This window comes from Dioscorea cayenensis, chromosome 16 (genome assembly GCF_009730915.1).
Source record: "Dioscorea cayenensis subsp. rotundata cultivar TDr96_F1 chromosome 16, TDr96_F1_v2_PseudoChromosome.rev07_lg8_w22 25.fasta, whole genome shotgun sequence".
NCBI classification, from domain to species: Eukaryota; Viridiplantae; Streptophyta; class Magnoliopsida; order Dioscoreales; family Dioscoreaceae; genus Dioscorea; species Dioscorea cayenensis.
Window position 1 is genome coordinate 22,245,278 of NC_052486.1, and position 24,768 is coordinate 22,270,045.

Consider the following 24,768-nt stretch of genomic DNA (forward strand, 5'->3'; position numbering starts at 1 on the left):
AATTTTATCAACTTCACTGTTTAATATTAACAGTAAAATTCACAAAACAAGTTATTAAAATGATCCAAGTATTGCACATTGATATGGAAGTTATATAAAGATAGAAGTCAGTCCTTGATGTGATGATTAATGTACAAATATACAACACTATATTCATTGTTCTTTTGGACTTCAAATTCCTTGGCAAGTGAAGTCCTCAGGCTCAACCACATTGTAATACAAAGATGATATTCTGCCATCAAACTTGGACACAAGATGATGAGCTTGTAATCCACAGTATCGCTTTCCCGAGACGAGCTATACAAATGTCGATGATCTTCTTGAACATGTTGTCTTCTTGGATGAATGGTTGTTCGATGAACTCCGTCAATGGCATCCACTGAACAAAATATACACACAAATTAACAATGTTTGCTAGATAAAACTTTTCTGCAACATGACCCCTTGACATGTGCTAGTTTTTTTTCTTTTCTTGTGTGATTTTCTTGCAGAAGTAGAACTGTGATCATAGAGAAATTTTTTCATATTTCGATGATTTTATTGCCTTTTAAGTATGATAGTTACCTTTGCTGCCTGAATTTCTTGTTCATCGACTTGAATTTGGCTCGACGAAGGTTTAAGCATACAAATGAAGAACAAATCTGACTTTTCAAAAGCCACATGATGTACATGCCTGACACATAAAAAGATCGATGGTTGAGCGAGCATGTATTTCACAAACACCAGATAAAAAAAAATATATATTATGAAGAATGCATAGTTCACCTGAAAGCAATCACTTCGACGAATTCTGTATCAATCTGCAAAATCAAGCAAGAAACAAAATGAACATTTTTAGCTCATTTGATTTAACATTGTGATAAAGGCTGGGAAAAATAGTAACATATAAAAACATGTATGTTTTCTTACTCCGGTTTCCTCTTTCACCTCTCTTACAACTCCAGAAAAGATTTCCTCGGACTGGAATTAGTAAATGATAATATCAAGCATTGAATTGATGATTATTTTGATGAAAAATAAATTCTAGTGAGACAAATAGATACCTCGAGTATAAATCCTGTGGGAAGTTTCCATACACCTTCCGTCGCCGAACAACAATATTTCTCTTGCACCACAAGCACCTATCGAGATTAATCAAGAAGTCAGGGAATTGGCGAAATAACATTTTCGAATAAAAATCCCTAACACTAAATCCTTAATAAAAACATGAAAATTTCAAATTCGAAGATACTTAGCAATGAGTATTATAGCAACTAATAATCCTACATTGTACATATGTTTGCGTCATTCATCCTGATTAGATATAACCTCATTACCTCATTTTTGTCATTGATGACAAAACCCCCCACGCCAACTTGATGCGAAGCATTGGCGGGAAGCATGCAAGGTCCGTCGAGGAATCCAGTATGTTAGCATGACATATGATTCCTCTGCATGGTGATACTTGAATCCTTCCTGAAAATACATAAATGATTCAAAGACCTTTTGACATTACCCTCAAGATGTTTAAATAATCGAAATTGTGAAAAATATGTGTCAATATAAACACTTAAATCAGTATTACCTTAACTGCAACAGGAACAAGCTCTGAATGTTGTAGAGGTAGCTTGAGCCAGACCCCTTTCTTTCCCTACAACAACAACAACACTCCAAGATGAATTCCCGATCACAGCATAACGGTGAAGAACACTTAAAAAGAAATTAAAAATTGTTTGAAGGAGCACAATCACTATCTCGGCACAATTAACTCAACAAAGAATGGACACAAATTAGGATACAACTATATGAAATAACAATCTACTGTAATATAAACATATGATGTAACATGAAAGAATCAAACTAAAGTGAGAAAACAATGCATGAAAAAGAGATCACCTCTAATTTCCATTGAGAAAGAGATACATGAAGAATAGAAGCGAAGGCATTCGCATTCCGGGGTAATTTCTCCGAATTAATGACAATGCCCCCATACTCGTCTTCGAATGCATCAAGACTATAAGTTTTTCGGGACGATGGCCATGGATAACTGAAGCCATTTCCATTTAGTTTCGAAAAACTATTGTCTAATGACTTTTTGGGGGAAACTGCATCAATTTCTTCTTCACTTGAAGTACTAGTAATTGAACAAGAAGCCTTTAACATAAACCCTGAAAATAAATCATCTCAATCACATTCTCTGATGAAAAATTTACAAATTAAGCAGTGGACATGTTTGTTAATGTATATAAACTTGAAAAATTGAGTACAAAATGGGGAAATTCAATATAAAAAAAAATCATCTAAATTACATTCAATGATGCATAAGTCACAAGTAAATCACACTGGAGAAAAACAAAACAAACTCAGATTAATTAAGATCTTCAAAATGGAAATTATATCATCTTAATCACATTATTCAATGAATCAATCACACAAGTAAAGCACTTAGGTAAAGCCTAGAAATGGAAAAATAAACAACAAAACACAAACACAACACCAAAGAATCACAATGAACAACAAAGCAAAGCACTAAACAAGTGTCCTGATATACTCAAATTGGAGAAAAAAACCAGACATTGATGCATAAGCATCTTTAAAATGGATTAAAAAAAAAATTAGCAAACAAAAACATCTAAATATATGCATAAATCACTACTTATTCACTACCAAAACCAAAAACAAAAATCAAAAATACATAATGAGAAAGAGATCTATAAACAAACCTTTAGCTGAATGAAAACAGAGAGTTTTGGAGAATCCCAGAGAAGGCTTCAAGCATGGTTTTCTCAAGAACAAAACCTCAGAGTTCCAAGAATCAAACAACTTGTGCTCCATCCTAATAAAAATCCTCCAAAATAACACCTCTAATGCAATGTAGCATTAATTAGTCTCTCACTCTATGTATATATATGAAAAGATATTAAAAAAAAAAAAAATCTTGAATAATCTCTTCCACAAGTTCTCAACCACAATGTATGGAAAAATCTTTGTTGGAAACCAACAAAAACTCTTCTTTTTTTTCCATGTGTTTGAAAATCAAAGCATTGCTAGCAAACAAAGCATAAAATCATACAAATAATTTATATAGAAAAGAAAAAAAAAAAAAGAAGAAGATGGTGATGTGGTTTGGTCCAGTTTTGGTTGATGAGGAGTAAGAGAGCATAATATAATTAAGTGGAAAGATTGGATTGGAAGGACTGAATTGATAATTAAAGTTTAATGAGGGGTTTTATATAAAAACAAGTACATTGGGTGGCATGCTTCAGTTGGGATGTGCTTTTCAAGTGTTTGTGGAACACGTGGATTTCACGTGTAACGCACATCATGTTCTGGATAAGGTGCACGTGTGCGGCGTGTGTTTTACTCTTTGATGACGTGGCTCCCAGGTTTTGTGAATTGAATTAAAAGAGTTATTTCAATTTTTTTTTTTACTTAAATAAATTTATTCTTTTAACCTTTACCATAATGCGTGACCATTGTCTGTTAATTTAAATTTAAATTATGATTATATATATATTGAAATATTTTAATCGAAATCATTTGTTACATCAACAACCTCTTGACATATTGGCATCGTCCCCTGTATAAGACATTTTATGTTCTACTGAAAAAATATATTCAAAACTTAGCTCATATAAAATAAAAATATATATGCATTAAAATATTAATTTTGTACGTAGCTTACCTATATTTTATTAACTGAATAAATAAATAAATAATCAATACTTTAACATGAACGGTCCTTGTCCAAATAATAAAAATTTCAAATTATCTCGCCAACGATCACATGGTCTATTGGTATTCGAGCCACCGATAAAGCTTTTTCACCGAGTAGTGAGAGTTTGGTTCTCAGTTGAGGGTACACTTCTGAGAGATGTGAGTGGTGGTTGTGTGCGGATAGTTCCAACGCCTATGTGTGCACGAGCCCCACCCTCCTTGCTTCATCAAGGCTTGTGCTAGCTTTTGATTGACTAGCAGGCCTTCGGGCTGTCTGTTCTTCTTGTCAAAAAACTTATCTCGCTTTTCTTGTCAAAAAATTATCTCGCTTTAGACTAATTTAAATATGAACAAACTGTCCATGTCCTGGTAGAAATTTTAAATTATTTTGCTTTGGACTAATTTTAAAACCTTAACTGCTAGGAAAAGATAAAAACCAAAGATATATCTATATCTATATGTGTGTGTATATATATATATATATATATATATATGTATATATATTGATATATATGTGAGTACAAGATATTTGCTTAATTCCAAATAATTGCAAAACTCTAGCCCAAAAATGAGAGAAGCCAACTCACAACACTCAAATTATTTCCTAAATAAAACATTCAAATTTAAAAACATGAATAGAAACAAATAATCATATCCCTTAATTCAGCCTATAATACTCCTTTCTTCCATTAAGATTTATTGATTTTTAATCCCACTCATTTCTTTATCCCCATCTCCCCTTTAAGCTCTTCTCATAATCCTTCTGTAATACCATCTCTAACAACATGCTTACATGCTTTCCTTGTCTTAATTACAAATGCCTCTTAAGGGAAACCACACACCAAGTAAGTTGATAAACCATGCAAATATCTTTTATGTTTCAATATATATTTTTTTTTCTATGCATAAATGGAATGATATATATATGTAGATAAAGGACATGTCAATGAAGGCCATGAAGGTGCAACATAATAATAAAGAAGAGAAGAGCAAGAGTTCAAGTGAAGTAGTTGAAGTTTTGGAGGCTAAAAGAGAGGAAGAATGGATAGCAGAGGCTGAACCAGGAGTCTATATAACTTTAGTGGCATTGCCTAATGGTGCTAATCTTCTCAAAAAGATACGTTTTAGGTACTTAATTTTTTTTTAAAAAAATATAAATAGCCTTGAAAAGTTTGTGATTTTACTTGTGGGAATAATTATTAAAACATATAATGTTTGCAAGTATTTATTAACTTTAGTTTTATGTGATTTGAAGGGAGGAAATGTTTGATGCTTGGGAAGCTCAAAAATGGTGGAGAGATAACTGTGATAAGATTATGGCACTTCACAGTGTGATATCTCATCAAGAGGTGGTCTTTCTTTGTTTTTCATTTTTCTTATATATATATATATATATATATATATTTAAATAAGATCTTTTACAATTTAATGGTTAATATGAGTTTAAGCTATAAATTGTAGGAATATGTTAACAAATAAGACATGCAGAGATTTTATAGATACTAAAAAAAAATGGAGTTTCAACATCTATAATAAGTTCATAACTAAATTGAACTAATATGATTAACATGATTTATAAATCCAAAATTATAAATATATATATATATATATATATATAAGATTATTACAATATAGTCCTTGATGATGGGATTGATTGAACAATTTAGTCCTTATATATGCTTGAGAAGGATCAAACTCAAATCTTCTGCATTTTACCTGCATTTTGCATCTGCAAGTCCCCAATTGACTCAACAGCATCACAAGAAAGTCAAGAATGTGAAGAAGAACAAGAATCAATCACAAGCTGCAATTCTAATAACTCAAAGCATCAAGAGAATGAAGAAGGAGAGAGCTCAAGAAAGTGCAGCAATGAAGGAATGGAAAGGAAGGTGATGGAATGGGTGGTGGAAGATGAACCCGGTGTCTTTGTGACCATCCGATCGTTACCTGACGGCTCAAAGGAACTCCGACGTGTTGAGCTCAGGTTTATTACCTTCACTTCTTCCTAAACAATGTACTTGATAGTATAATATATATATATATATACACACACATACATGCCTACAAAGTTTGTAATTGTTTGTACACTCCTTCAAAAACAAAAAAGTTACATATATACATACATAATTGGGGATGTATGTATGTATATATGTATTTATACCAAAATCTCGGTGTTAGAGGGGTATATCTACATACAATTATAATTTTGCAGGGGTGTAAATGAAGGAAACCATAATACATGCCAATAATCCTGCTAAATAGTGTATAAGAAAATGATTTCTTGTTTCTTATCACATTTGAATCTTATTCATTGTGTATGTTTTCAATTTTGTGCAGTCGAGAAAGGTTCGGTGAAGTGAAGGCAAGAGTTTGGTGGGAAGAAAATAAGGCCAGATTACACCGACAGTATTCATGAATCAAGATTGCACAAATAGCAGAGTAACTTGATAACATCTTTACTAATGTGGTCATTTTTTATGATCTCTTCCAAATCAACAGATTCCTCTCATTTGTTAATTGATTTTAATTTCATCATATCCATAAAACACCAAGAACATTGCTGCATTATGATATGGTGACAGTTCAAGTTAACAGAGTTTGATGGTATTGATAGAACATGTGTAACAGTTCAAAATTCTCAGAAAATATGCCAAGCATATGTCGATAAATTATAGTGTTAATGAAGCATGTAAACAACATAAATTATATGATATGTACAAGCATGTTCTGAAAGTATTAATAGTACATGTCTGCATGTTGCAATGAACAACAAGATCAAATCAGTTCAAAACTATCATTAGATTAGATATACAAGCAAACATTGATATATTATAGAACCCTAATCAAGCACATAAACAGCATTGTCAATGCTAAGAAACCAAAAGCAATACTTACTTTGCTAGTATAGCCTGCTCATTATGGCTCCACTGCTACATCCTTCATTGTCAAAACAGATGCGTCCTCTTCATTCTCTTCTTATCAGATGAAACAGTCAATAATATCTTCAAGATATTCTGATGAACGCTACACCATATCAGTGACATAGTCAAACTGAAACACATACATGAAACATGCAAACTGATTGAGCTAGAAGTGCCAATATTTCCCAGTCACTACTTATCCTCCAATCAAACCAACATAGTACACAAGGGATGAGTGCATGAATCCCCGCACGGGACTCGCATTTCAAATTCATATTCATCCTCCTCACCGGCCTTCATTTGCAAATGCAGATCACTGATGACATCGGATATGACATCCCAATCAGGATGCATCTTGTCCTTGGACACAAACTCTAAAGCTGTGATCCCAACCTCGATAACACTACACCCGGCCTCTTTCTTGTCATTATGGCTCCACTGCTACATCCTTCATTGTGAAAACAGATGCGTGCTCTTCATTCTCTTCTTATCAGATGAAACAGTCAGTAATATCTTCAAGATATTCTGATGAATGTTACACCATATCAGTGACATGACATAGTCAAACTGAAACACATACATGAAACATGCAAACTGATTGAGCTAGAAGTGCCAATATTTCCAGTCACTACTTATCCTCCAATCAAACCAACATGGTACACAAGGGCTGAGTGCATGAATCCCTGCACGGAACTCGCATTTCAAATTCATATTCATCCTCCTCACCGGCCTTCATTTGCAAATGCAGATCACTGATGACATTGGATATGACATCCCAATCAGGATGCATCTTGTCCCCGGACACAAACTCTAAAGCTGTGCTCCCAACCTCAATAACACTACACCCGGCCTCTTTCTTGCCCCCGTATTTCCTAATCATATCCTTGACTCTCTCCACATCTCTCCACCTTCTCTCTCCGGCATACAAATTCCTCAACATAACAAAGTTCCTCCCATCGGTTGGTTCAATTTTAGCCAGCCTGTTCATCACTTTCTCAGCCATATCACCATCTTCATATGACACACAAGCTGAAAGTAGAGAAGTTAGTATTATCTCATTAGCCAGGAAGGGCATTTCATCGACTAACCTCTCCGCTTCCATTAGATACCCTCTTCGGCCCAAGAGGTCCACCATGCAACCATAGTGCTCAACCTTGGGCTCAATACCATAAATTTCCATCTCCTTAAAGAACCTTCTCCCTTCATCTACTAAACCACCATGGTTACATGCAGACAATAACCCCATCATCGTCACCTCATTCGGGCATTGCCCACTACTCAACATCTCCCTGAAAACATCAAGCGCCTCCTCGGCACATCCATTCACAGCAAGCCCATTGATCATAGCATTCCAAGCGGAGGTAGCTCTTTCACGCATGCCATCAAATACTCTTTTTGCTTCATCAACATCACCACATTTCGCATACATGTCCACCAATGCAGTAGACACACTACCCATGCATTCCATCCCTTTCTTTTGTATATACTTGTGAATCCAACGACCAAGTTCAAGAGCACCCATATCAGCAATTGCCGGAATAATGCTCACCAAAGTCACTTTATCCGGCTCAAACGAGCACAAACCAGACTGCAACTCCCGGAACAATTCCAAAGCCAAGAATGGCTGCCTGTTCTGGCAATACCCACCGATCATGACATTCCAAGAGAACAAATTCCTCTCCTTCATACCATCAAACAGTACCTTTGCAGCCTCCATGTCTCCAGCCTTACAGTACCCAGACAACAAACTGGTCCAAGAAACAACATTTCTCTGCGGCATTTCATCAAACACCTTCCGAGCAGAATCCAACTCGCCGGACTTCACAAGAACATCAATCATAGCATTAAACGCAGCAACATCCTTCTCCGGCATCTCCAAGAACAACTCCATCGCAGCATCCTTGTGACCAGCCCTCGCATAGCCCACACTCATGGCAGTCCAAGAAACGGCGCTCCTCTCACGCATTCCATCAAACACCTTCCGAGCAGAAATCAGATCACCAATCTTCACATACATATCAACCAAAGCAGTGGAAGAGAAGACGTCAGCGCAAAAACCAAGCTTGCAGACATGGCCATGGATCTGAGGGCCTTCTCGACGGGGAGAAAGGCCATGAAGGCTGGCGCAAGACTTGAGAAGGTAAGTGAAGGAGTAGCTGTCAGGAAGAAGACGAGAAGGGAGGCTCCAGAGATGGCGGTACAGGGAGAAAGCGGCGAGGAAGCGGCGGTGGGCAAGAAGGGAGCGGAGAAGGGAGTTGAAGAGGAAGGGGTCGCCGGAGAGGAGGAGGTGGCGGCGGAGAAGGAAGGCGTGGATGGAGAGGAGGGAAGAGAGAGGAGGTGTTGGAGATTGGGTCAGGAGAGACAAGCACAACTTCGTTTGCATTGATGATTGCTTTTGGAATGGAAACCAAGTAGCTCTTTTTTTCTTTCTAATTTAAAAAAACAACTTTTTAAGATTATTATTATTATTATTAATTAAATTTGAAATGTGAATTTTAAATGCTTTGATGATTATTTAGATATTTATTTTATAAGATTATAGTTCATGGAGTTTCTACAATACTGGAGATAATTATTAATTGATTTTTGATAATAAAATTTTTTTCACGTATAAGAAAGTAAAGACTCAACACCGACCCACATACATTCACTTTGCGCATGGGACATAAAGTTCGATCCCAGGTACTCCTCGAAATGAAATGAACGCTCTACGTAAAGGATTCGATACTAATTGACTTTATGGAATAAAAAAACATAATTATATTTGATAAAATTAGAATTTGTAAACTGATGATTAATTAAAATTAAACTCAAATGCTGTCAAAATTAGGTCCCGTGCTTTACCCTTTTCTTTAGTTTTCAGTTGGGTGGGAGACCACCATCCCACTGTTGTAGTACAACAACTCAACCGAAAGTAGAGCAATACTTTCATCTCTTACTATACTTTGTTTTAAATTGCAAAATAAAATTTTAAAATGAGTTCAAAATTTACTAAATATTGAAAAATGTTATACAAACAAACAAGCAAACAAACAAACACATTCCCTGAACCAGGGAGCGCTATCAAATTTCCTTATTTTTCTTCACTTTTTTCTTTTAAAAGATGATGAAAAACAAGTAGTAACAACAAAAGAAAGAAAAAGAAAAAGAAAAAGAAAAAGAAAATTCCCCCACCAATACTTCTTTTATCTCTTTCTTTCCTTCACTTTGATAAAAGCCCTTTGCTCAATTGATTCCTGATCTAGAAATCATCAGTGAACCAACCAGAAAAAACAAAAGATAAAAAGGACCAAATGCCCCACTTAGCCTTTATTCTGTAGTTCAGGGAATGTCTTTAAAAAGTTCTTTTTGCTCATGTACTTCAAAGTAAGTCCAACAGCAAAGGCCATTGCATTTCCCTTCTTCTCATAAATTAGTATCCAGAAATAGACTACAAAGTGACAAGCTACTTAAACAAAGTAGAGAACCAAACAGAGCATTTTAGAACAAAAACATGACATGGTATGTCGGAATGATGGTTGGACACGGCTATGGAAAATATCAAATGACTGACTGTTCAATAATCAGTTGGCAAGTTCCAACAGATAATATCAAGTTGTGTTCTAAATGTCCTACAAACCAATTCATAAAAAAACAATTCCTTTTGTGTGCGATGAATGGCTGTTTTAATGGCGCACACAAACATCTAAAATCTTACAAAAGCTATAAAAGATAAAACTAACCTGTCTAGGTTAATGATTTCAAGTTCTCATGCTGACCATTCGAAGATACTTCTCGGAGGCAATAAAATCAGCAGCATACAATGTGCGCCAAAAAAGAAAAAAGAAAAAAAGGGTGCTGATCGCACAAGCATTGGATAAGCATTCATTGCTAGCTGGTTGGTGGCTTCTCATTCGCACACCCTTTACGGTTGCAAACAGTTCGGAAAGGATAGTTAATGTTGCCGCATTTGTCGCATGTCCAGCTGCCTTCGGGGGCACCTGAGTTGTCCTTGTTCCCAGAAGATCCTGAATGTGAAGCCTGGCAAGAGAATGACAACAAAATTATGGACCAAATGAGTTGAGGAAATAATTAGCTTCATTATAAGTTGTTTGATCTGAACAGGTTTACGACACTGATATATAAGATATGCAAAACAAAAAAGAAAAAAATAAATTTAAAGCGGCTTCACACAGAAAAGATGGCATTCTGATCAAAGCAATTGGGAGCTACATAACTAGATATACATATATTTTTACATGATAAAACAGACAACAATTAACATTCTATAACACAACAGAAATGTAAAGCAATTAATCCTGGTTTTATAAACTCTACAAAGAGCAAGTATGCACCATCTCCCAATAAATAAGATAAGCAAGATAACTTACAGACAAAGGCCTAGGAGTTCCACATTTCTTCATGTTGCAGGTGTCTCTAAATGAGAAGTTGACATTAGAACATTTGGGACAAATCCAATCCCCTTGTTGAAAGCCATCAGGCCCTGAAGAAAGAAAAAACAATCAAGTGGAGTCTACACATGACCTCATTGAAAATGCAGCACAAATAAATTCTTGGAACCAAACCATGATATTTACAAATACTAAATAATCAAAACAATATATGTAATGTCCACTCCTAATGCAGATGGCTTATGACCACAACTTCAATGTTCAAACCAATGAAACAAATAAATTGATACTTGATTAAACTTTCAAGAAAACATTAGTTAAAAACTTGAACACGGTGTTTCATATCACAATCACCAAAGAGAAGAAAATTATTGATCTTGACCAATCAAAAAATTAATGAAAATTAGGAAAATGTTTTCATCTTAAATCTTAGAGCAAAGACCAGAACACACAAGACAGGAGACTTTGAAAAAAGCGACAGCATAGGCTTAGAGGCTAGTCATGAATCATGTCATTAGCTTCTCTAGGAGACAGAAACAAGCCACAGAATCATTGCATACCATCCTAAAAATATCATAGATATGTACGCACTTAAAGGCAATAGAGCATATAATTACCTCCACGACGTTTACGAGAAGCATTGTTATCAGGTAATTCTCTACCAGACCATGGACCAGGAATCTGGACAATTAACAGACCACAGATAATGTTTCAACAAGATTACCAAGGAGCAAAACTATACTTATATAATCAAAAGCAAAAAAAAAAACCTAAAAACAAACATACAGGCAGTGGAGACCCCTGGAACCCATATCCATATCGCTCCATACCAGGAATATGGCCATAACCCATACCTAAAACAAGCCGTGACTATCATAACAAGCCAACAAATGAAACCAGCAATCCAGTTCTGTTGAGAGAGAGAGAGAGATAGAGAGAACCTCCCATGGGCCCAGGTGGGCCATATGCAGTGAGAAGTCCATATGGTCCAGGAGCACCACCACGTGGTCCGTAGTCATAATGCATACCAGAAAGTGAGAATGGCGCTCCATAGCCTCCAGACATTCCAAGGGGCAGTGGTGGAGGAGCTCCAACACCACCAAAATAAAAAGGTGGTGGATGATCAAAAGCAGGGCGACTAGGTGTCGACCTCATTGTCTGGGAAATAACCAGATGTTATCATAAGAACATATGTCTGTAATTGTTACACTATCCAAGCATGTTACAATATATTTAAAGTAATAACTCCAACCAGCATAAAAACTAGAAATTAAAAATTGCTCGCATAAAACATGGTGCATTTCATCTTTTTTGTATTTTCTGAACTTACAATAGATATTACCATCATTTAGTCATTTCTTAATTTGTCTGAATTACAATCACAGGCCAAACTCCATCAAGATACCCCAGACTGCCAACAACATTTATCATTTTCATCTGCCACAAGGCTATTGACCTACTCATTGGCCCGTTTGCCCAGAAAACATCATATCCAATAAGAAAAGAAGCAAAAACGAAACAACATATTCTTCCAATTATTTTGCAATAGCATATTCCTACAATGGAATTTTCTAGAAACAATGTGTTACGTGCTCAACTATAAAAAGGGTTCCAACTTCAATAAAATTTCACTTGTTAAAACCTTCACTTGGCTTTAAATGGGAATCTACTAGCAGTTTTTTTTTATAGTCTATGCTAATTGATATTAATTTAGATGGTAATTGTGAATGGGCTGAAGCATTAAATATCTCTAAATAAGGTAGTTAATCAGTAAAGAGCATCACACCCTAGATGTGGGATTGTCCAGTTGTGGAATTTGATAAAATGTAAACATACCAAAATACCAAATAATTCAAGGAAATTTCAACAATTTAATCAATAAAAGCATCAAACCATGCAAGAAGAATTGTACAGCTGCCATAGACAAAAGCACAAAATCTCTTGAAATTAAGAGTACCACGCACTTCATATAGAATTTAACTCATGAAACATCATAAAGACTGGCATCATAATGTCAGGCTTGTAAAGTAATCATGCAGTTTATGAGCAACTCAAGTTTGGATCCATTTAATCTCCACTGTCATTTAATGAACAAAGAAAAAGAACCTAATTGAGCTCAAAAAACTAATTTCAAGCTGAATTTGGGCAAAGGATGGTTTGTTTAAACTCAACTTTACAGGGCTTGGGTCTATTTTAAATTATGTTTTGGAGTTGGTGCTTTCACAATTATAATTGTAATATTTATGGCAGAAGTCAAAGGTTAGCATTTTGCATAACAAGCTTCACTCAAGCTTATGCTGAGCAGTGACCCAGTATCACCACTGCTAAAAACAAATTACGTATTAAGGTAGATTGAGTGGTGCGACTGGCTTGAACCGATCTCGAGCAGCTCAGGCTCAGTTTAAGTTTGGTGTTACTTCTCAATCTAAAGCCATCCTAGCCTCTTAAACTTGGTTCACATACAAAATTCTTAGAGAGGCACCCCATATTAATATAATTTAGGATAGAAGAAAAAAAATAGTAATTACTGAACGGAGATTTAGAAGATCTAAAAATACCAGCGACAATGATACTGCTGTTATAAATTGATTCTACGACAATAAAAATAAAAAATAAAAAAAAAAAACTAGTAGGTTGCTTAAAACAGAAAGCAAGTTCCAAAAACCAATATAACATGATGGAGAAGCCGAGATAAAAATTAGAAACTTTAATGGATTAGAAATGAAAAGCAGAATATCATATTTGATAGTGTGTAAGCTTGCACTAGGTGTAGTTGCAAATCTGCCCCTCTTTCCAAGTGTCTCTAGGATCTTACAATGTTCAAAAGACAAATATGTCTCACAAATCACATTGTAGAGCAAAAAGCTAGATGGTTGGATTAAAACCTTGAAAACATCAGTCATACTTAAAACCAACAATATGCACATTAACAAGTCATACATGGAAAATTGCAACCATGAAAAATTGTACCTTTACCAAAAATAAACAACTATTAAAAGAATCAATCCAAACGAATAATAGCACATAATGCCATATCCCAGATGTGTCACTCAAAATCAGATATCAGTGAGACATTCATAAAGACAAGCCCTGTAATATCAACAGAAGTATGAGTGCATATGCACCTACCTGAATGGTTCAACATAACTAACCTCAAGCTATAGGCATTTAACACACTGAAATTATCAATGAAACCTTTGCTAATATCCCTGGGAAACACTGAAGTTATATGTCTTCAACCAGCCAAAAAAACACAGTATGCTAACAAATAACAATACTAGCGATCACATGTTAAATGCCTTGAAAGAAGTTTCCGCCAACAATTAAATTGCTGAACAAAAATGCCATGAATAGCATGAATAAAGCTAGAGTGGTAAACAACAAAAGAGATGCATACCGGGCTAGTTGATGGTCGGGCAGCACCACATTGTCCCCGATTGCAAACAGTTCTATAACTGAAATTCACATTTCCACATTGTGGGCAGGTCCAATCTCCATCACTCCGTGAAGCTGACAATTTTAACAAGTTCTTTAGCTGAAATTCTTAGCAGGATTACAAGTACAATAAAATTACATCAGATAGAATACATAAACCAAATATTCATTCCACTCTGAAAATAATCCCAAGGTTTCTATATCAATGAACCACAAAACCCTAAATATAAGATCCTGAGCTACTTGACAGCGATACATGGATCTAATTATCAAAAAATTTTGAAATAGAACCTCCATGACTTAAAAAACTCCACAAATCCAAGGCACCCAGCATTCACAATACAATCCAAATCCCTCCAAAATCATAAAGAAAACCCTAAAAAAAGAATAACAATAACATCAAATCAATCACGGTTGCCATCAAAAAAACTTACTGTTGTTCCGGGACCTCTTAGATCCAACCGATCCTCGATTATCCAACTGCAAAACCAAAAGATCCATCGCGCAGCCAATAAATAAACATCAAAACAATTGAAGCAAAAGAGAAGGACTTCAAAAGTGAGCAAACAATCGGGAAACCCAAAACCCTAGCCTCTAAGACTACAGGCTTGAAAGAGATAAGGAGATGGGGAGAAGGAGAAACCTTGGCGGAAGACATTGGAGGAGATCTCTCGATCGATGATGGAGGTTTGCAGGGAAGCGAAGTGGGGGAAGACTTGCTTTGAGGCTTTCGCGTGATTCCGAGATTTCTCTCTCGTTCCAGTTGTTCTCTTTGTTTTATTTCGTCTTTCAAGGGTAGCGATGTAAATTCATATATAAATATATATTGTAAAAAAAATATATATATATTGTAATTCATAATGCGCTACCAGTCTAGGACAAATTTCTCATCCTCCAAAAATAAAATAAAAATATATTTTTTTTTAAATTATATTTTTCCCTTTAAAAATAAGCTTATTCTTAATATTACTATTATTTTATTTTCTATTTCTGGAGAAAATAGATTATTTTTTTTATAAATGATATAAGTGAAGCCTGATTAAAAGATTGTCAATGGATAAGTATGTATGATGGTATATTTAAAAATTTATTAATCGAGCCAACCATCATAAAACTAATGAAAGTCTTTCTCGTGCACGCTCAAAAGATTTATAAAAATCAAATTGAACTAATAAAACCTCTGTCATACAATTGTGAAGGGAAAAAAATGCAACACTTCTCATGGGAGATCCACCAAAATCATTTAAACAAAACATATACAAAAAAAAAAACAATTATAAACAATGCTTGTATAATAATATTGTTGTATTTTATTTACAGGGATTTAACTCCGCTACTTGTAATGACTTAAATTTTCCGTTTATATACAAAAATATATATTTTTTTTTCTTTTTTTTGAATTTGACCTAATGTCACCTGGGGTTTAATGTAATATTAGTTAAATTTTGTAGTATCTCTTGGTTGGAATATGTATAATTAAGGAATCCACAAATATGCATAAATAAATAAATAAATGGAATAAAAATTTTCACTCAATTGTCACAGTAGTTGGGAAAAAAAAACATGGGTAAATTTTAAAACTAAAGGAACTAAAAATAAAAGATCCATAAAAGAAACGGTTTGTAAGCAAATTTAGATCCGACCCGTTTAGAAACCAGACCACCAAGCCTTATCGGATCCATCTCCGTCCGCTTCCCAAACCCGAATCATGAATTAGACGTGCCCGAAAAGCCTCTCACCGGCTAGTCCACCACCGCCTTCACTTCACTACGAAAAACCCAAAATACCCCTCGCCATTGCTCGAATTCTCATCTCTCTGCCATCGCGAAACCCTAAGCAGCACTCCATTGCCACTCTCTCGCTCACCTACAAAGCTCGGGGATGTTCGCCAAGCTCTTTCGACGTTGCAGGAAAGAACCGAGCTCTGGATCCTCTTCCCTTAAGCTTAAGCAGGTATACATTGCGAAATCAATCTAATGTTTCTCTTTGATTCCATGATTCTTGATATCCCTGATGCTTCGGACCATATGGAAATCGTTGATGATTTTCCTTGTGGTTTTTAGGGTTTGGTACCACTAGATTGTGATTGTAAGAGGAGCAGTAGACAATGTCAGTCTTTGCCCTTTTTGATTGAATGTCATTTTGGTGTTTCAGACACTAGCGATGCTCAAGGAGAAGGAGATTGTTCTTCAAAAGAAGATCTCTATTGAGGCTGAGAGAGCTAGAGAATTCACAAAAGCAAAGAACAAACAAGGTTTGCTGATTGTTAGAAATTTCAATGAAATGTATAGTGCATTGATCTTTATGTATATGAAATCAATATTGAACCAGTGGTTTTAGTACTTTCCATTGTGTTGTTTGGTGTTCCCTATTCAAAAATTTGAGCCAATGCATTGTAAATCAAATGATAAGATATTGCTTGAAACAGTAATTCGGGTTTTTTCTTTTCTTTTAAATTCTATGTTTGTGCAGAATTAAGCATACTTATTTGCATTCTGCAGCTGCATTAGAAAGTTTGAAGAGGAAAAGGTACTATGAAGTTCAAATGGAGCAACTTGAGAGTTTTCAATCCCGGATTCTTGATCAGGTGACATTAAAATTACAATGCTATGCCAAATTATATAGTTGTTTCAAAATTTGAACTTTTGTTACTTCAAACTTCACAAATTAATTTTGCTAAAACACTGGCAGGAGCAAAAGCTACCAAAGAAATCGCCGGTTCATTGCCGAGAAGTGCAGCAGATGTCCCAGAAAGTGAAGATCAATTTACGGAAGAGCAATCTTGGTGGGTTTAACCTCTTGAATAGATTTTATTTTCTCGACATCATAAGTTATGCAGCATCTCTTCATCATCTGTGTGCTTTCATAAAGCTTTTCTTTTTTGTGCAAAATTCTGTTTATCCTTGGATCAGAAAATACTTTGTGTTTCTCTATTGATTTTTTAACAGAAGATGAAAAACCTGAAAAGATGAAAAATCATGTCCATGTGGTGCTCTATCTTTAGGCATACAGTGGATTTATATGTTGATAGTGTTTGGAAGAAGCAAAAGTACCAGTATTTTTCATAGAAGTTAATATTTGAAGGTGTTTAGCAGACTATGATTCACCTTCAAGGACTTTTGAAAAACTTCCTTCTTGAACTGTCAAACTATTGTACATTTGATGGGAGGATGCAGAAGCATCATTATTAAACACAAGGTTCTACTTTCTAGTTTGTGTTAGCTTGGAATATGTCACCGGAGGTTGAATGTTGAATTTTCTATCATGAGAGTGCTGAACAAGGATATGGCAATTGGCAGCATGTACATACGCTTCCCATTAATCATCACTGTTGACCGAGAAAAAAAGAATCATTTTCTCTAAAAACCAATAGCTTTATGTTCTTTCGTGCACGGTCGAGTTTCTTGTGCAGTCACTCTCTCAGTAAGTTGAAACCTCTACGTTGCAATTCTCTTTGAATAAGTCCATTCTTATATTATTCCAGCTACCTTAATTAGTTTGCTTGCATTTTCATGAATTTTCTATTCCTATTATTAGTAGAGAAGAAAAAAAGGGTTGGAAATATTTTCTAACAATATTTGATATTGCTTGTAACCTCTGTAACTCTGGTTAATGTTTACACGACACAGTGCTATCAATTTCTCACATTTTCAGTCTAAACTTTTTGAACTCTATAGCCATTTTGGCGGGTAGCATTTTATTATCCTGATTTCTTCCTTGTCACCCATTCCCTGCAACTGCCTGTGGTCTTCGCATGGCTTTCAGAATCGAAACATTGGAAGGACAAACTATTGAACAGTTGCAAAGTTTGACCTATATAAGTTGTTATTAATCGGGTATTTTCTGCTGCATGTTTTGACCAGTTTGCAAATTCTGTTTCTGCAATGATCACCGGCTGACTATCTATACTAGTGTTCGAACTGTCTAGTGATGTCTAGAATGGATGAGACATAGCTTGATCAAGTTGCAGTCAAAAGAGTTAGTTTGGTCTTTACTTGAATTTCACCTTCATATTTTATGACACATGGTGGATTCCCCCGCTGCTGCTTGCTAAACTTCAAAATTGAGGCTTAAATTATCAACCTCCCAGTCCGAAGGGAGTGGTCAACACTAGTTCATCAACCATAAAGAACATGTATGATATAAAAGTCTCTGGTGGTTGAAATTCTTGATAATTTAGGTTTTTTTTCTTCTATCGTTTCATTCAATGTTCCTGAACTGTCTAGAGAAAACTGAACATCCTGACTTTGATAATGCTAAATGTTGGAGCTTTGACTCATTGCATTTGAAGAACATGCAAAAGGAAAATGAGGTGATAATTTTTACTGTTGGATTTTCCTTATTGCTGCAGCTTAATGTTAAAAGTTAAAACCACTGGCTGCTACACCTGTGCATCAAGACGGGAAGTATCGGATTAGATGCATACTCATTAGCCAGTTCATCGTATGTCCAAGTATGTATTTCTTTCTCTCCCTTTTGTATATTGAACCTGCACTCTGTTGTTTTACTTCAATCTAGCAAGCCATTTCTGTTGCCATTGTAATGTTTACATGTTCCATGGTTGATTTTCTGAACATATATATATATATATATATATATATATGAAACCAATTGATTAGTTTGCAACCGTTCAGAGCTTCTGGGGACAAAATGAGCCTTTTACTTTGACCTAAAATATATTTCTCTGAATATATGCAACAAATTAAATGATTGGATGTTTGTGAGACTTTGAATTGTTTGTTTGCAGTCAAAGTTCTCTTGTTTGAATGCAAATGGGATTCAAAGCTTTGTATTTTGATCTTTGATGTGATTTTTTGCCAATCATCTAAAGCAAACTAGTGTAAGTTGAAAAGCTCTATAATCATAAAACCATGATTTTAAGGTCAATCATAGAGAGTTTCTTGTATGCAAAGTCTGCTTACCAAGTCAATGTTACTGAAATTAATTCAGTTAGCTTAGATCAGCAATATAGTAAGGTTAGTGTTTGTTGATGTGTATTTATTTCTAAGGTGGAAGTCCACAACGTTCGTTGAATAATAAATGTTCATTTTTTATAGTCTCACCCAAAACAAAAACAAAAAATAAAAAAGCTTTGACTTTTGTCCTTAAAATATATATATATATATATAATATTTTTTTGGTTTTTAAACCACATAAATAAATTCATTTTGATTAGAATAGGATAAATTTATTCACCCTGGTGCTCTTGTAAAACATCAACTAACGTTAAAAAAATTTCATGTAATATATTAGATAGAGAAACTAGCACACTGTTGATGTTGTGAGAAGAAATTACTAAAGTAAATGTTATCGTGTGGTTCAAGATTAAAATGACTGTTTTTATTCAAAAATTAAAGTAAATATTTATTTATACTGTATGAATAATGGTTTATTATTGTTATTATTATTGCTATAAGAGGCAAAACAATGGCTCCTTTGTTATCACAGGAAAAGGAAAGAACTTTATATATATATATCTACAAAAGTTGTAATAATTTCTGGAATCTCTTTTTCTGTAATTATTGATATTTGCATGCATACCATACAAGTAAAAAAATAAAAATAAAATAAAAAAATCTTGATTTTACATCAATAAAACGAGTGATAACATGTTTTTAAAAGTGTGAGTGTCGACTGTTGTGACATTATTCGAGAGTTAATTTTTTAATAAAAATTTAAACCCTTATTATTTTATACGTCACTCGAGAGATTTATTTTTAGTGTGAATAACCATTTGAATTAAATAATTTTGTCAATTTTACATCAATATACAAACGTTTACAAACTTTTATAATATATAATATATACATATGTGTAAATAAATAAATAAATAAAATACATATAAATATGGTGCCTTTTACTAATAAAATGTTCACCTGACTTAGATCAATAAATTCAAAATATATAAACAATTTCGTGCTGAGCCACAAAATCTCTAGAATTAGTTGCAAAAGATTATCTTGCAATTAAAATTTCATATAATATGTATAACTTAACGGCAAAAGTGCAAGCCACGTCTCATTTATATAAAAATTCAACAAATATTATTTAAAATAAAAAAAACCCAAATAATTACACAAAATACCAAACAAATACCATTCCATCATAATCAAATACGTATATGTACACACATGCTCTCTCTCATTTCTCCCCAAGCCAAAGATTTTTTTCTCATTTAATTTTCTTATTTTTGGGTACTTCTTTTCACTTACCCCCCTCTATATTTTAATAATTTCACATTCACTGTACCATCAGCTGAGCAAACCCCATCTGGGGGTGCGGCGACAACGGCGACAACGGCGGCAGGCTGAAGATCCCCTTCGCTTCCTCACCGCCCTCCCAAACACTACTCCAGATCGACGGCGTCAACGGCGCCATCGCCGGAATCGGAACTGGAACCGGGACCATCTCATCATACTCCAGTAATCTCTCTTTCTTCACAACCTTAACCTCTACTACCTCCTCATCCTCCTCCTCCTCTCTTCTCCTCTTCCCACCTCCCACGATCGCCGGCTGGCCGGAGCTCGCAATCTCGTTAGGGAAGTTGAGGATCGCCTTGCAACCACGCATCTGGAAAGCAGCGCGGTCGTAAGCTCTCGCCGCCTCAACGGCGGTGTCGTAAGTCCCAAGCCAGACACGAGACCCTCTCCGATTCGGATCTCGAATCTCCGCAGCGTACTTCCCCCACGGCCGCTGCCTCACACCACGATACCTCCGCTCCGCTGCCGCTGTTGGCGCCGTTGCCGTCGCCGTCGCCGTCGCCGTCACCCACTCCACCGCCGGCGGCTCGTGGTGCGGGATGGAAAGCACGAAGGGTCGCCGTTCTGGTTCTGGTTCTGGTTCGGGTTCGGATCCGAAGTGGATCATAGAGCTTAACGGGTCGTGAATCCGATAAGAACTACACCCGTAATCGTCAGAGACGGCGATGTCGCCGAGGAGATGCTCGCGGATGAGGTCGAGAGCCGAGGAATCGGCGGATGACGTCATGGTAAGGCGAGGATTGAGTGAGTTGTAATCGGCGAGGAAGAGTGGGATATGGTCACCGGTTGGATGAGAGGGGGAGTGGAGGAGATTAGGTGTATTTATAGGGAGAGTGGCAAGTGGGGTATGGGATGTGGTCACCACGAAAGAGAGGTAAACGAAAGGAGACTTCGGGGAAGCGAGGAAAAGGTAACCTATTTCGTATTAGCACGCCTTGTTTTTGTCTTCGTCGATCCGGACGATTCTTGACCGTTGGATTGGTTTTTAGAACGAAGGAGAGTGGAGTGTGTGTTATAATCGGTAAAATTGAGTTTTATTATTATTATTATTATTATTATTATTAATGATATACACAAAAGTGCAAGAGAATTAGGGTAAAGGTTCAAATCTTTCTCTGAAATACTATTTTTATGTTGTTCATGCACATTGTCGAGTTGTTTATATGTCAGGATATGAGATTACCTGTGGGAGAAAATAATAGTTTCATCTTTCCAGTTTTTTTCCAGGTTATAGAATAGGGAAAAGTTTTTAGGAGATTAATAAATCATTGTAATTGGTGCATTTTTGTCTATATATGTCTTTTTAACAATCTCTTAAATTAGGGGCATTTGTCGTCTATTTGTAATGTGTATATATATATATATTATTAAAAAAATTTGAGAAAATAAAAAAAATAAGAGATTATTTTTTTAATTAAATTCATCAATGTTCCACCGCTAGTTAATAGCGTAGCAGTTAAGACACTTAATTCCTGCTGTTAAATGGTTAAGAAGTAATAATCAAAAATATATGTTTGAAGTGATTTGTATATATATATATATATATGGCTAAACATCATCTGCGAACGTTCGTAGAGCGTCCGCAGATGATGTCTGACTCTTTAATATAATTGGACGGCAGTGATTGATTCGATTCTTGCTCTGAGATTGATTGGATGGTTGGATTAAAAATCACGTGCATCCCAACTTTTCTTTCGTCGCTATAAATAATGCATGATATTCTTTCGTTCATCGAATGGTGTGCAGCCGTTGGATTGAAATCCAACGGCCCATATCAACATTCACAGATTACGAATCTGTGAACGTTGGCAGAGGATGCATCCTCTATATATATATATATTACATGTATATAAGAAAATAAAAATGAATTTAATATTTAATATGGATTTATAGAAACGGTTGAGGTTGGAAAGGATGTTAGGTGATTGAATTTATTTGATGGAGTGTAACCTTCACCTTTTTTGTTAGTGGACATGCATAATTGAAGGATGTTATTATCTGCATACCAATAATAGTAAATAATTTATTTATTTATTTTTTGAATTTTTTTACCAGATAAAGTTTACTAAATTTAATCATAATAATTTGTTGATGCTGAGAGAGTGAGAGCATATGATGTTTTGTTTTGAGAAGATGAGATATTAAAATTTATAATAATATAAGAGCTTAAGTTAAAATCATATATATAATTTATTATTGTATTGAGGTGGAAAAGGCATATAAGAACATATTTTTGGGATTATTACTTCTATTTGAAATAAAAGTGACTTGGGTCATGTGAGAAGAAGAGAAGTCCGGGTCAAGCCCTCAAAGTGACAAATTCAAAGAGTCCGAAGCTTCTTCTTTTAACCTCTCACTGTTCACTGTGCTAATTCCACTCATTAAATATGTATTCAAATATATATAGGATACATCTTTTATGTAGGTTAATAGATTTTTAATGGTTGTGCACTGTTCAATAAACAGTATCATATATTGATGAATAATAGTACAACAAAAAAATTGAAAGACACAACATTTGATCTGAACTATTCAATCAATTTCAGCACAATAACTCAATAAATATGAACCGTTAAATTCTATTTTCTACAACAACAACCAACAACTAATCAACCCAAATTAAACTCAAATTAACACTCAACTACGAACATCCGCAATTGATGTTTTCTCTCTCTCTCTCTCTCTCGCGCGCGCGCACACACACACATATATATATATATATCAAACTTGGTAACTATTGGATAGTCAAATGATATAATATAAGAGTGCAAAAGTTTGAATATTTCCTCTGCTAATATTGTTCCTATAGTGTTTATGCATCTGTACACTTAGATCATTATTGTTAATTAATACTGTTCACAAATCCGGGTGTGGGTCTCTTATGGGAAAATTAGTAATTTCACCCATCTAAAGTTAAAAGATAAGGGGATTTTTCTAAAGAACTCAATAAACCACCATAATTAATGTATCTCCATATATTTATGTCTCTTTTGGCAATCCATTAAATAGGGAGTGTCTGTCACCTATTCGTCAATACATATATATATATATATATATATATATCAACTCATTATATTCTCATGACTCTTTTATTGAACAACATAAAAAAATAAAATAAAATAAAACTATGTGACCGATTCTAAATAATTAGAACTTGTAATTTGTTGTCGTATATATTGAACAATGTGGTTTGACAAATTTGAACTTTCCATTTCCGAGTGAAACGAGTTATTAAATACTAATTCTTCAGTTGTTCAAGTAGTGTGTATGTTTATAAATATAATATTGTATATACCATTACCATTAAATGATCCGTTCACAAAATCATTTTGACTTTTTCTCTTATTTGAATCATGCTTTGTCCAGTAACGGATGGTGCTTGTTTGACTTTTTCTCACTCCATATATGAACCATGACTTGAGTTTGTTTTCTTAATGATCAAACTAATTAATTGAGGTCATAATATTATTAAGAATAATAATGTTATAAATATTATATATGTATACCATTATATTGCATTGAGTATTAATCTAAGTATGTTCTTAGATTACTATTTTTTAAAAACGTTTAATCACAGCCGTTGAATCATCATCTAACGGCTGTTTATTTATATATGTACCAAACACTTTTTACTATTTTATTATATATTTTTTACTGTTCATGATGTAGAACACATTTTGATAATGTTCATGATAATTATAACTGTCGGATGATAATCTGACAGCTACTATGGACGTCTCTATATTACTCATCATTATATATTATCTCATGTAAATAATTATAAGATTAAAATAAATTATTTTATGCGTGAGTGTTACGAAGAATATATATATCAATAGATATATTTTGTGTCATGAAGGAAGTCATGACCAATAAACAAATTGAAATTGGTTGTCACACAACTGACATTGTTGAGTAATTATTAATCCAAATAAATAACGCTAATTTACATGTACTAATGACTTTAATAAACAAGATTAGAATAAGTCGTCATGCTTTCTTATGTTGGTAATTACACAGCATGATTGTTTTAATTATTTCAAATTGTTAATTGTTTGATGACTA

The 24,768-nt window shown here is 34.6% G+C and overlaps 6 protein-coding genes across 6 annotated transcripts; 2 read left to right on the top strand and 4 right to left on the bottom strand.

The window, feature by feature from the left end:
• Window positions 1-3,108, bottom strand: LOC120278794 (nudix hydrolase 8-like). The gene is given in 11 exon segments (XM_039285527.1): window positions 1-279; window positions 281-379; window positions 565-673; window positions 766-800; window positions 910-960; window positions 1,044-1,121; window positions 1,317-1,394; window positions 1,396-1,455; window positions 1,565-1,630; window positions 1,876-2,147; window positions 2,703-3,108. Coding segments are annotated over 11 exon segments (1,068 nt in total). The 5' UTR covers window positions 2,815-3,108; the 3' UTR covers window positions 1-171.
• A 1,528-nt stretch (window positions 3,109-4,636) lies between these two features.
• On the top strand, window positions 4,637-6,274 carry LOC120278647 (protein Brevis radix-like 1). The gene is made up of 4 exons (XM_039285379.1): window positions 4,637-4,824; window positions 4,952-5,045; window positions 5,364-5,680; window positions 6,034-6,274. Exons 1-4 carry the CDS (start codon window positions 4,637-4,639, stop codon window positions 6,110-6,112), a joined length of 678 nt encoding a protein of 225 aa, XP_039141313.1. The 3' UTR covers window positions 6,113-6,274.
• A 143-nt stretch (window positions 6,275-6,417) lies between these two features.
• On the bottom strand, window positions 6,418-9,000 carry LOC120278648 (pentatricopeptide repeat-containing protein At2g44880). Its single transcript, XM_039285380.1, has one exon. It carries the CDS (start codon window positions 8,998-9,000, stop codon window positions 7,261-7,263), a length of 1,740 nt encoding a protein of 579 aa, XP_039141314.1. The 3' UTR covers window positions 6,418-7,260.
• A 1,148-nt stretch (window positions 9,001-10,148) lies between these two features.
• On the bottom strand, window positions 10,149-15,187 carry LOC120279666 (ranBP2-type zinc finger protein At1g67325-like). The gene is made up of 8 exons (XM_039286590.1): window positions 15,087-15,187; window positions 14,878-14,923; window positions 14,406-14,518; window positions 11,950-12,166; window positions 11,795-11,862; window positions 11,626-11,689; window positions 10,988-11,100; window positions 10,149-10,637 (listed from the first exon to the last, which is right to left on the bottom strand). The coding sequence occupies exons 1-8, from the start codon at window positions 15,099-15,101 to the stop codon at window positions 10,488-10,490; spliced, it is 786 nt and encodes a 261-aa protein (XP_039142524.1). The 5' UTR covers window positions 15,102-15,187; the 3' UTR covers window positions 10,149-10,487.
• A 954-nt stretch (window positions 15,188-16,141) lies between these two features.
• On the top strand, window positions 16,142-19,115 carry LOC120279420 (vacuolar protein sorting-associated protein 32 homolog 1-like). The gene is made up of 5 exons (XM_039286354.1): window positions 16,142-16,396; window positions 16,598-16,697; window positions 16,945-17,030; window positions 17,135-17,228; window positions 18,795-19,115. Exons 1-5 carry the CDS (start codon window positions 16,325-16,327, stop codon window positions 18,797-18,799), a joined length of 357 nt encoding a protein of 118 aa, XP_039142288.1. The 5' UTR covers window positions 16,142-16,324; the 3' UTR covers window positions 18,800-19,115.
• Window positions 19,116-20,512: 1,397 nt separating this feature from the next.
• Window positions 20,513-21,516, bottom strand: LOC120278753 (ethylene-responsive transcription factor 5-like). Its single transcript, XM_039285484.1, has one exon. The coding sequence runs from the start codon at window positions 21,428-21,430 to the stop codon at window positions 20,684-20,686; it is 747 nt and encodes a 248-aa protein (XP_039141418.1). The 5' UTR covers window positions 21,431-21,516; the 3' UTR covers window positions 20,513-20,683.
• Window positions 21,517-24,768: the final 3,252 nt, after the last annotated feature.